General features: G+C 36.3%; 2 protein-coding genes across 2 annotated transcripts; both read left to right on the plus strand.

Annotated features, from left to right (window-relative positions):
• Positions 1-1,692: 1,692 nt before the first annotated feature.
• LOC132562025 (hillarin-like) lies at positions 1,693-7,365 on the plus strand. Its single transcript, XM_060226748.1, has 6 exons — positions 1,693-1,842; positions 2,279-2,395; positions 5,532-5,758; positions 6,223-6,425; positions 6,798-7,225; positions 7,354-7,365. The coding sequence occupies exons 1-6, from the start codon at positions 1,693-1,695 to the stop codon at positions 7,363-7,365; spliced, it is 1,137 nt and encodes a 378-aa protein (XP_060082731.1).
• Positions 7,366-7,432: 67 nt separating this feature from the next.
• Positions 7,433-11,642, plus strand: LOC132562026 (uncharacterized). Its single transcript, XM_060226749.1, has 5 exons — positions 7,433-7,690; positions 9,175-9,343; positions 10,286-10,566; positions 10,878-11,063; positions 11,406-11,642. Exons 1-5 carry the CDS (start codon positions 7,433-7,435, stop codon positions 11,640-11,642), a joined length of 1,131 nt encoding a protein of 376 aa, XP_060082732.1.
• The last annotated feature ends 558 nt before the right edge of the window (positions 11,643-12,200 follow it).

The following is a 12,200-nucleotide window of genomic DNA, read 5'->3' on the forward strand; positions in this document are numbered from 1 at the left end:
GCGATTTGCCTTTCTCGATACATCTATATGACCCTGTACCATTTACCTAACTTAGTAAACAAAAGTCATAAATGGAATTAATTTCATTTCCCCCCATAATGAACACCATAGTATCGAATTAGATTTCTGAACACTACAGGATTACGCTGCTCAGGTCTCGATCGATATTTGCATTTTTATCACTTAATTATCTAATCCCATGTACACCTCAATATATACTGGTATTTTCATAGATCAATTTTTCATGATTTTTTCTTAAAACGACCATATTAAACAACTAAGTATTAAACTTTCGCAATCTGAGTGTAATAGAACAAATTATTTTTTCACGTATAAACTTTTCGTGGTCACGTTTATATACCACGAAAATATCATCCCGCCAAGATAACCGCCTATACGATACCTGACATTTTTCTAAAAATGGCACTTCTGATAAAATAATAAGATAATAATAATTAAAAAAACAACAGCAAAACAATACCGATATATTAAAAAAGGACCATGCAAACTCCAAATCTACGTAAAATTAAGGCAACGTATATGTAGGAACAAAAGATAAAATAAATATGCATTTTGGAGTCTAAATCAATACAATATCATTTTCGTGTAAAGCAAGAAATAATTTGCACTCGACATTTTGATAACAGCTGACATCCTGTTTAACGATAAAAAAATTATACGGTTAGTAACACCTTAGCATATTCAAAATAACGACCGAGGGACAGCACAACTATAATACTATTTGGTCTAGAATTTAGACGAGTTATAACGGACTTAGTATAAATATATATACCCAGGTATATAGATTTACTTACAGACCTATGTAGGGTAATGCTGATTATCGATGAAAAGTGATCACAATAGAACTTATTATAAAGGTAAGTTAATGTATACCTAATCACCTGATACATTTCTACACGAGATTACCACCATGCGTGGCAAAATTAAGTGAGATTAAGATCAAACTCAAAGCTACAAACAAAAATAAGCATCGTGTGGATTATGACAGGTTGGAAATGAAAAAAACTGAATATCGATACAAAGTGATGAGAATGAAATACAAAAAGTATCATGACTGTGTATATGAATTTAAATTTGAAAAAAAAAACAATTATTTTATAAACGATCAGAGATTTAATTGTTAGTCTCCTTATAATCCGAAAACACAGTGAATTCGACCTGACACACACTGGTGTACTAGCTTTACCGACATGTTGTACCGACGTTTCATATCCATTGCAGATTTTATCCTCTGCGATGACGTCTATATGTGTAATTTGAGAGAGGATATAACGGTTCAATATTGATAACGTGATCTTTATAAGGCAATGTCTGTTCTAATTTTGTCTTACCTATTCTGTTGGATATAAACATGGATATATGTCGGCCAGCTTTACCTAACCAGGTAACTTTATGTTTTGTATATTATGAAAAGTTACAACTGATGCTTTAGAAAAAAACCAGTACATAGATGAAACGATACATTATTTTTATCATTTCGTAAAATCGTGAATTCTGTTACACATCTATTTTGATATATTATAAAAACCAAATCAATTATTCTAACAGAGTAACGATATTTTGATATGTATACTTTGAATGGTTATCAGATTGTAAAGCTAGAAATTTCCTATTGTTTGCCATATACAAAATTTATTTGTTCCTAACAGCTAGATAACATATATCAATACCATGGGAGGTAGACCGACAAAAAGTACATATAAAACACAGCCGGGTGGATGGCTGACTACCAGGACTCCAGAGGAAAACCAGGAGCCGTCTTCAGAAACCCTGGGCACAAAGGAAACCGCGGCACTGCCCCCACGGAATGTTAAAAATAATGTATGTGGAAAATTTCCAAATTTTAGAAAACTAACAATATTTATATTCCATCAGCTATGTGTTCCTTGCATTTAACAAACATATTTCTGGGTAAGATGGTACATTATTCCAGGTTGGTTATCACTGTGTGGTGTAATGTATTTGGTTATCAGTGTATCGTGAAGTGTATTAAGTTATTACTGTTATGTGTGATGCATTTAACTGTTTTGATGTGACGCAGCTATTACATAATGATATGATAATAATGTCTCTTCATCCAGTATGGTCATTATTATCAATGAGTTGGTTTGCTCAACTGCATCTAACTCTAAATTTGTATGATAAATGCTATTTACTTGTGTGTCTTTTATACAATCTTTAAAACGTCATGACAAACAGATGAGCTGTATTCAAACTTAGAGGGTTATTATGTCGTGTTTTGTTTTGTTTGTTGTAGAAACGTTCCCTGTATACACTGGAACCTGGCTATCCCACACCGGGGCCACCTCCCAACAACCTCCCCGGTATCCTCAGTGTAACAGACTTCACAATGCCCAACACAGTCGCTAAAGAGGTAGTATATATATATATTTATCTATATGTTGAAATGTGTCACAAGTTCACCATTCTTGATAACGTTTTTAGGGAATTTATTCAGAATGCTTCAAATGATTATGACAGTTGGCTCAATGCGTATTCTGTTATGTATACAGGCTATAAAGGTTACTATACTATACACTGACATGATGATTATTAAATAGCTTGAATCGAAGTTTCATCTCTCTGGATGTGTAGGATACTCTGTTACCTTGTGTGACAGATGTGCAGGATACTCTGTTACCTTGTGTGACAGATGTGTAGGATACTCTGTTACCTTGTGTGACAGATGTTTAGGATACTGTGTTACCTTGTGTGACAGATGTGTAGGATATTATGTTATCTTGTGTGACAGATGTGTAGGATACTCCTTTACCTTGTGTGACAGATGTGTAGGATACTGTGTTACCTTGTGTGACAGATGTGTAGGATACTATGTTATCTTGTGTGACAGATGTGTAGGATATTATGTTACCTTGTGTGACAGATGTGTAGGATATTATGTTACCTTGTGTGACAGATGTGTAGGATACTGTGTTACCTTGTGGGACAGATGTGTAGGATACTGTGTTACCTTGTGTGACAGATGTGTAGGATACTCCTTTACCTTGTGTGATAGATGTGTAGGATACTGTGTTACCTTGTGTGACAGATGTGTAGGATACTCCTTTACCTTGTGTGACAGATGTGTAGGATACTCTGTTACCTTGTGTGACAGATGTGTAGGATACTCCTTTACCTTGTGTGACAGATGTGTAGGATACTGTGCTACCTTGTGTGACAGATGTGTAGGATACTCCTTTACCTTGTGTGACAGATGTGTAGGATACTGTGTTACCTTGTGTGACAGATGTGTAGGATACTCCTTTACCTTGTGTGACAGATGTGTAGGATACTCCTTTACCTTGTGTGACAGATGTGTAGGATACTGTGTTACCTTGTGTGACAGATGTGTAGGATACTCCTTTACCTTGTGTAACAGATGTGTAGGATACTCCTTTACCTTGTGTGACAGATGTGTAGGATACTGTGCTACCTTGTGTGACAGATGTGTAGGATACTCCTTTACCTTGTGTGACAGATGTGTAGGATACTCCTTTACCTTGTGTGACAGAGGTGTAGGATATTATGTTATCTTGTGTGACAGATGTGTAGGATACTCCTTTACCTTGTGTGACAGATGTGTAGGATACTGTGTTACCTTGTGTGACAGATGTGTAGGATACTATGTTATCTTGTGTGACAGATGTGTAGGATACTATGTTACCTTGTGTGACAGATGTGTAGGATATTATGTTACCTTGTGTGACAGATGTGTAGGATACTGTGTTACCTTGTGGGACAGATGTGTAGGATACTGTGTTACCTTGTGTGACAGATGTGTAGGATACTCCTTTACCTTGTGTGATAGATGTGTAGGATACTGTGTTACCTTGTGTGACAGATGTGTAGGATACTCCTTTACCTTGTGTGACAGATGTGTAGGATACTCTGTTACCTTGTGTGACAGATGTGTAGGATACTCCTTTTCCTTGTGTGACAGATGTGTAGGATACTGTGCTACCTTGTGTGACAGATGTGTAGGATACTCCTTTACCTTGTGTGACAGATGTGTAGGATACTGTGTTACCTTGTGTGACAGATGTGTAGGATACTCCTTTACCTTGTGTGACAGATGTGTAGGATACTGTGCTACCTTGTGTGACAGATGTGTAGGATACTCCTTTACCTTGTGTGACAGATGTGTAGGATACTCTGTTACCCTGTGTGACAGATGTGTAGGATACTCTGTTACCTTGTGTGACAGATGTGTAGGATACCCTGTTACCTTGTGTGACAGATGTGTAGGATACTCCTTTACCTTGTGTGACAGATGTGTAGGATACTGTGTTACCTTGTGTGACAGATGTGTAGGATACTCCTTTACCTTGTGTGACAGATGTGTAGGATACTCCTTTACCTTGTGTGACAGATGTGTAGGATACTCCTTTACCTTGTGTGACAGATGTGTAGGATACTCCTTTACCTTGTGTGACAGATGTGTAGGATACTCCTTTACCTTGTGTGACAGATGTGTAGGATACTGTGTTACCTTGTGTGACAGATGTGTAGGATACTCCTTTACCTTGTGTGACAGATGTGTAGGATACTGTGCTACCTTGTGTGACAGATGTGTAGGATACTCCTTTACCTTGTGTGACAGATGTGTAGGATACTCTGTTACCATGTGTGACAGATGTGTAGGATACTGTGTTACCTTGTGTGACAGATGTGTAGGATACCCTGTTACCTTGTGTGACAGATGTGTAGGATACTCCTTTACCTTGTGTGACAGATGTGTAGGATACTGTGTTACCTTGTGTGACAGATGTGTAGGATACTCCTTTACCTTGTGTGACAGATGTGTGATACTCCTTTACCTTGTGTGACAGATGTGTAGGATACTCCTTTACCTTGTGTGACAGATGTGTAGGATACTCCTTTACCTTGTGTGACAGATGTGTAGGATACTCCTTTACCTTGTGTGACAGATGTGTAGGATACTCCTTTACCTTGTGTGACAGATGTGTAGGATATTCCTTTACCTTGTGTGACAGATGTAAGATGCTCTGTTACCTTGTGTGACAGATGTGTAGGATACTCCTTTACCTTGTGTGACAGATGTGTAGGATACTCTGTTACTTTGTGTGACAGATGTGTAGGATACTGTGTTACCTTGTGTGACAGATGTGTAGGATACTGTGTTACCTTGTGTGACAGATGTGTAGGATACTCTGTTACCTTGTGTGACAGATGTGTAGAATACTCTGCTACCTTGTGTGACAGATGTGTAGGATGCACTTTTTTTGTAAACCCCGTCCTAACGCGATACGCTCAACTGTACACAAAAATGATAAGGAACTCCTGAGGTCGACATTACTTACATCTTACTTTTACCTTACAGAATCGTTTTCATTAAAAATGTATAAGGGAGAAAATTGAAAAATATCTCTTGCATTTAACTTCCATTGATTTTAATTGTTGTTATTCAACAGTTTTATTTTATTCAAAAGTTTTAAACAGAAATGGTGTAAACGTTTTTGTTTATTTCATTTTCATTTTTAACGTCCTAGGTGACGGCAGACTCGTGTAACACCATGGAAGAGCTGGTGGACGAGTTAACAGGTCATTTTAATATGGACATCCTCAAGGTGAGGGCCATATTCATGTGGGTCGGCACACAACCTTTCACCGTACAGGAGTATCCTGCTGACGCGGACCCAGAGTCACCCACTGGTTACCTCCGACGGATGGCTCTTGGGAAAATGTCCTATGCTGAGATCTTTACAGTAATGTGTCGGTATGTAGTGATCTGGTGTTCATTACCTTATTCAATTGACGCATATTTCATCGACTGATTTGTAATAATGGAGATATCTTCCTTTCGCATTTTGTTTATTCATCAAGTTACCTTGTAATTGAGATATCTTCCTTTCCAATATGTTGTTTGTTTATTCCTTAAGTTATCGCAGAGTAGAAGGATAACAATGTACGACTTATAAAGCTACTCATGTCCGTGATAATAATGGATTTCAATGAATAATTATCACACATATACTGAAATCACAGCATTAATTTATCAGTTAATTTTCAGCTATATACTTTATACTTGTATTGTTCTAGTGATATTCCAAATTATATAATTTTACAGGATCACTCGTCCTCATTACATACAACTGTTTTGCGGATTTATCCCCTTCTCCAAATTGTGGTTATTTGTGTTAATCGTTGAATTACCATGCATTTGTAACATATACCTTTCAGGCTAGCGAAGGTGCCGTGTGTGATGATACCCGGGGTAGCCAAGTCCTCAGCATACGAAGTAGGTGACGATAATGTAGACAGACTAAGGAATGTGTGGAATGCGGTATATGTAGCAGGTGGTTGGAGGATAGTGTTCCTACTATGGGCCTTCCGGTCTATTGCTGGCAAAAGCACAGGAGTAGTACCTTTTGCTGATCCAACAAGTATGATAACCTGTTTAATTATGTAAAGAGTTATATGTTTCTTCATTCACTTTGGTCAACACAGTTGTGTTTCTGGTTCCTACGGTTTAAGGTTAGTTTAAATATATACCATGAAAACCATGGATCACTTAAGATACAGGAATAAAATAGAGCTGGCGATATTTGTATGGTCTATCATATTTACAACCTTTACATATATCTAACATGCATCTTATTCATAATTGTTAATCAACGTTTGTTTCTGGTCCAATTCAAATTGTACCTGTCGTCTCCAAACTGAACTGGTTTGTATTTTTATAACTTGAAGTATAAATCAAATTTTATCTTATCCCCCTGCAATGGTATATAAAACTTTGTTTAATTGTGCCGCAGGCGATGATTACAAGAACCAGGAAAGGATTCTCAAGGAAAAGATCATATCCACAGTAAAGGAATACTACTTCCTCACCAGTCCTGAAGAGTTCATCTACAGATGTCTGCCAGCTGAGGAAAAATGGCAGATGTCTGCAAAAAAGTTCACAAAGGCAAAGTTTATCAAAGTTCCGTATTTACGTCCAAAGTTTTTCGAACTCAATCTGCAATTATCGAGTGCCCCTGAAGGTGTTTTGACAACAGACAATGGGGTGAGTGAAGTAGTGCTAAAGTATGGTGCTGGTCCTGTAGCTTTGATACATGACCTTCTCTATAACGAACGTCAGTCAAAACAGAAACTTCCTCCTGGTGTCCAGCTCCCGCGATATTGTGTTATCATTAACGAGGGCGACAAAGTACGTTTTAGCATGCGTTTTCCATTTACCGGTGTATATAAATTACAGATTCTTGATGAAAAATTCGAATGGCTATGTTCATTCAAAATCATATGTAAAACTGCCAAACAGCTCTGTGAGCCTTTCCCGGAAGTGTCTGAAATAGGATTCGGTCCATGTAGAGCGACACTTGATGCTAAGCTAATAGCCGAATCCCACAAAGAAGGTGTGATAAAGGTTATAGAAAAGAAGGAAATAGAGATGATGTTTACAGTGCCTCAAAATGTGAGTGTTAAAGCATTGTTAAGTAGTGCGGCGTCACCACAGAATGCTCTCAAGGGATGTGTTAACCAACGAGTACAGTTTGATAGTCTGACAGTCAAGGTAACAACACCACATAGAGGTGATTTCTGTCTCAAATTACTCACTAAGGGCAAACGAAACAAGTACAGTGTTGTCTGTAACTACCTGCTTACTACGGACGAATTCAACTCTAAAAAGAAGCCGCGAACATATGAGGTGAGTCAGTGTGTTTCTATGTATTAATATCTACATATTTCATTCATTTTTCTGTCGTGGAAACTTGTCTTCCACTGAAAGATGATGCTCGTTGGTTGATTCTATTGTAGGTTACATTGTTCTCTTTTGAGAACATGACATTGCCTACTTGGATTGTTTGGACTAAGATTGACATGGTTGGTGTCGTCGTCAATATGTGACTTATCATATTAAAAGAATGTTTGATTTCATAGTAAAACAATATCACTGGGTTAGTTAATAATAGTGTAGATACAGGTTGTATACCAACAGGAATAGTATCTAGTTACAGGTCACATAGATGTCTTGTTTAACATTATTAACGAGATTATACAGAAAGAACGAAAGAATACATATACCAATGTAGACTCTCACTTGACCTTCTACTTCATATGCGGTTAACTAAACAAGTCTTCAGAATAAGACGATCTAAAATGACAAATTGGTCACGAGTTTGATAACTTGCATATACAATAGAAACGAATTTATTATATTTTTCATGATATTGATATGAAAATTAGAATATAATTTGGTAGATATTACAGAAAGCTGGATTTCATTAATTATTATTGAGCCATTCTTCCTCCAAATCAATGGTCTCTAATGTGAAATCACAATGTGACCTGTGAATGTGACATTGTTGTCATCTAATAACTCTACGTCATATTACATTATACGTATGAATATTGCGTATGTACATTTAATGATAAACATGGAAATCGTATGATAGTTATAAATAGGACATGTGTCAGCATGCAGCTGTTTCGTCGTTTTATGACTCCTGGATATATAACACCTGAGCAGGATAGAAATAAAAAAGCGGAGTTAAAAATGCAATATGCATGAAGCTTTACATTATAGTTTTCCCGGTCATTTACATGCATGAATTGAAATTGAAACTTGATGATATATAATGGTGTTGATAAGATTTTTTTATCAAACTGTGTGTTAAAATTATATAAGTTGTACAAAAATACCAGTGTTCTCCAGTTACACAGGAGAAAAGTCGTGAAACTGTCAAAAATCGTCAAGATTCGTAGTATGAAAGAAAAGTTCGTTGGATAATTAAAGCGTTCGACCAAAAGGTATAAAAATACACTTCATTCAATGTTAAAATATGAAATGAAGAAAAGGTGAGACAAAGTAATTGAAAAACTTAATGAATATGGACAGTTTGAATTATCTAATAACCTGTGTTAAGTATTAAATTGTTGGTACTATGTGTGGGAATTATGACTTGGGAAACGAGGCTTTGGCAAATCTAGATATCAAAAACTCTCTACCGCAGGTTATCAGGTACAACCTATATAGAATTATAGAGTATTTATATGATACCTATATCTTGTTTGGTTGATACTCGGAATCAGAAACATAACCTTCTATATTTTTGTTAATTGAACTTACAAAAAAAAATTAAGTGGTTCTGATGTGATTCTCATTTCCTTAATACATACATTTATGTTAAGAATGCGGAAGAGAAGAATGCACGCACACGTTTGTTCGATGCTCTGATAAAGGGAGACAATCCCGACGATCTTCAAGACGCAATAGACAAGTTCAAAGTGCTAAACCTGCCTGACGATGGAGAAGTGGAGAAGGCTAAAACCCGAGTGTGTTACCTCAAGACAATGAAAGGTATTCTCGGGACCTATTTCTTTTCAATGTATCAAAATCAAAACAAGAAAACGGCAGGCGGCAAGCTGATAAATCCTCACTCAAACAAGTATATTGTATAATGTAAATAGAGCAAATCCCTTTTAAACATTCACACCTAAATGGAGGCAGATAGTAACAGACATCAGAGAACTCCCGGTACACACATGAGATAGGGAGGTCAGACGTAAATGCTATGTTTATTATTACCCTTGATATATATCTACAAATATTCCATTGTGTTTATCACACTAACGTTTCTGTATGAAAACTGTGAATAATATTCCTGAAAAATATCATGGTATAAGAATGAAAAGAATAGCCGAAAATGGCCTGTTAAAAATGTGTTTACGCTGATTTTGTTCTTAATGAAACTTGTTGTAGAATAATTAGAAAATGCCATCCAAATGTATATTAAAGCGTAATTCATCAAACACAACAACGTGCTAAAGTACTTTCTCTCTAGTAGTTTACATAGAAGTTATTGGTATATCTAGAATTTGTGTAAACAAGTAATCGTATAGACATCAGACAAGGTAAGATAACATTATATATATATTATAATTCACCTTGTATAATAATGATCAAAAGCGACAAAAATGTAGGCACAGTTATGGTTCTTTTTATCATCGTTTGTGTTTCTTAATAACCTAAAATCTGTACATAAACACGCTAGTGCAAAATTTTACAAAGTCGAGTCAAATAATGAATTAAACTGCATCATACAGCTGGCACTTTTAGGACTTTCAGTAATGATAAGGACCAAACTTGTGAATCCCAGGAGGCTACAAAGAGAAATCAGATTTGACGGAAAGAAATGTTATGTAAATATAGTATGCAGGTATCTTATTAACGAAGAATTGCTGCAGTAATTTATTGTCTGAAGAATGAAGCGCTCGATTTCGTTTTGTCCTCACTTCACAGATTTCAAGGAAGGGCTAAGTCGCAGGAGCCTACCTATATTAGAGAAAGCTTTAGATAACTCCAAAATTCTTCCCAAGACTGACGAAATGAAACCCTTGGTACGTCAGGGAACTAAGATGGTAAAAAACCTTAAGACTTTAAAGAAACACTCCCATGATGTACTGGCATTAAGTTCACGAACAATATCTGAATTACACCGTTACCAGGACCCCGTGCCTGTTATGGTGGACATCATGCGAGCGACCTACCTGTTGTTGGGCGAAGACGACGCTTCAGTGGCTGTACGTATGCTATTCTCGCGAGCAAATAGAAAAAACAAAATATATAAACTTGTAATTTTCATACAGTTCAATTTCCTGATTTTTCTTTATAAAACGCTGTTTGAAATAATTATGACAAACATATATAGTTGGAGCTATTTATAAGAAACAATTTGCGGCGTTGAAGCTTTAGGAATAGTGTTTCTAACAATTCAAAGTATATCTAGAAACACGTTTTGCTTTTAAGTTAATCTTAGGTAGGTATTGTTTTATAACATAATCTGTTTCTGTGTATTTGTTTTGCAAATATTAAATATTTCGTTCTGATATAGGATTGGGAAAAACTACAAACTATAATGAGGAAAACAGGCCGTGACAGTTTGAGTGTCAGAATACGAATGTTTGATGTTACTAAAGTCAAGATTCCATTGGCCAAAAAAGTGCTACAGACAATCCAAAAGTACGACAAAGATACGGCTATTGGAGCTAGTGCTGGAGCAGGCACCTTCTACCTATGGGTAAGACATACAGCTAACTCTGGTCAATATCGATTTCGTATTTTAAAAATCATCATGAGAATTGCCTGATAAATTAATAAATTCAATATTCCTGAACGCTAAATATTAATTTATACTGTAGTTTTCAAGGGAGAAACAAATGAAGGATAATGTATGTCAACAGTTTTCAATAACTTCAACGATTAATTTTTATACATGTCTTCAGCAATTTAAACTACATCCGATGTAAGTCGCTATTATTTTTAGACCTGGACAATCAGATCATGAACCGACAATAACAACCTTTGAGTAGTCTCGGTTTTTGAAATTTATATCAGCATATATTATTTTAAATATCTGTAGGCGAGTGGCGTCGCCCAAGATGTTATATCTGAGGAATCTACGACAATAACAGACAATACATCTACCTCTATGGGCAGTCCTCAAACTCTACTTGACACACAGCGCGACACTCCAGGTGGTATACCACATGATACACCATGTGACATTCCAAGTAACACACCACGTGATGAGGAAGAAGTACCCATTACGTCCAGGACTGATTCCGTGTCAACATGTCTAAGTGTGATATGTGTCTGATCACGCTATTTCTATCGTTAACGGTAGATTTATTTTCGACATTTAACAAGCCAAAATTATAGCTATCCACATTTAACATTATAATTATGTATTAGTTATAATCCCCTATATGTTTGTGCATTTTATCGTCTTTTCGAAAACACGTGGTAAATAGTGGTAATCTGCTTGCAAACACTGCTACCCATATATAAAGAAAATAATAGGCACGCATGCATTTTATTACTGGCGGGATTTGTATGCAGTCTGAAAACACAATATATTTCTCGTTGAAGAATTTAAAAATTATCTCCGACGGCCCAATTTAACTACTGAAAGATACCTGGATCGTGGCGTTCAACCAAAATGACCTATACGTTTGCATTTTTTATCATAGTTCATGACTGCAGGTGACTTAATATTCGTATGGAGAATAGATCAATTGGAGGTAGATCAATTGTCCTACATACCCTAGATGGAATGCAATCGACCAAATTGGACCAAAGATTAGATAAAGTTAAACATAACAGTCTGGATTAGGTAGATAACAGCGAACATTCAGGTGAACAGACTACGACCCGA

Source organism: Ylistrum balloti, unplaced genomic scaffold (assembly GCF_031769215.1).
Source record: "Ylistrum balloti isolate Yb309-2 unplaced genomic scaffold, AGI_CSIRO_Ybal_v1 Utg371328, whole genome shotgun sequence".
NCBI lineage: Eukaryota > Metazoa > Mollusca > Bivalvia > Pectinida > Pectinidae > Ylistrum > Ylistrum balloti.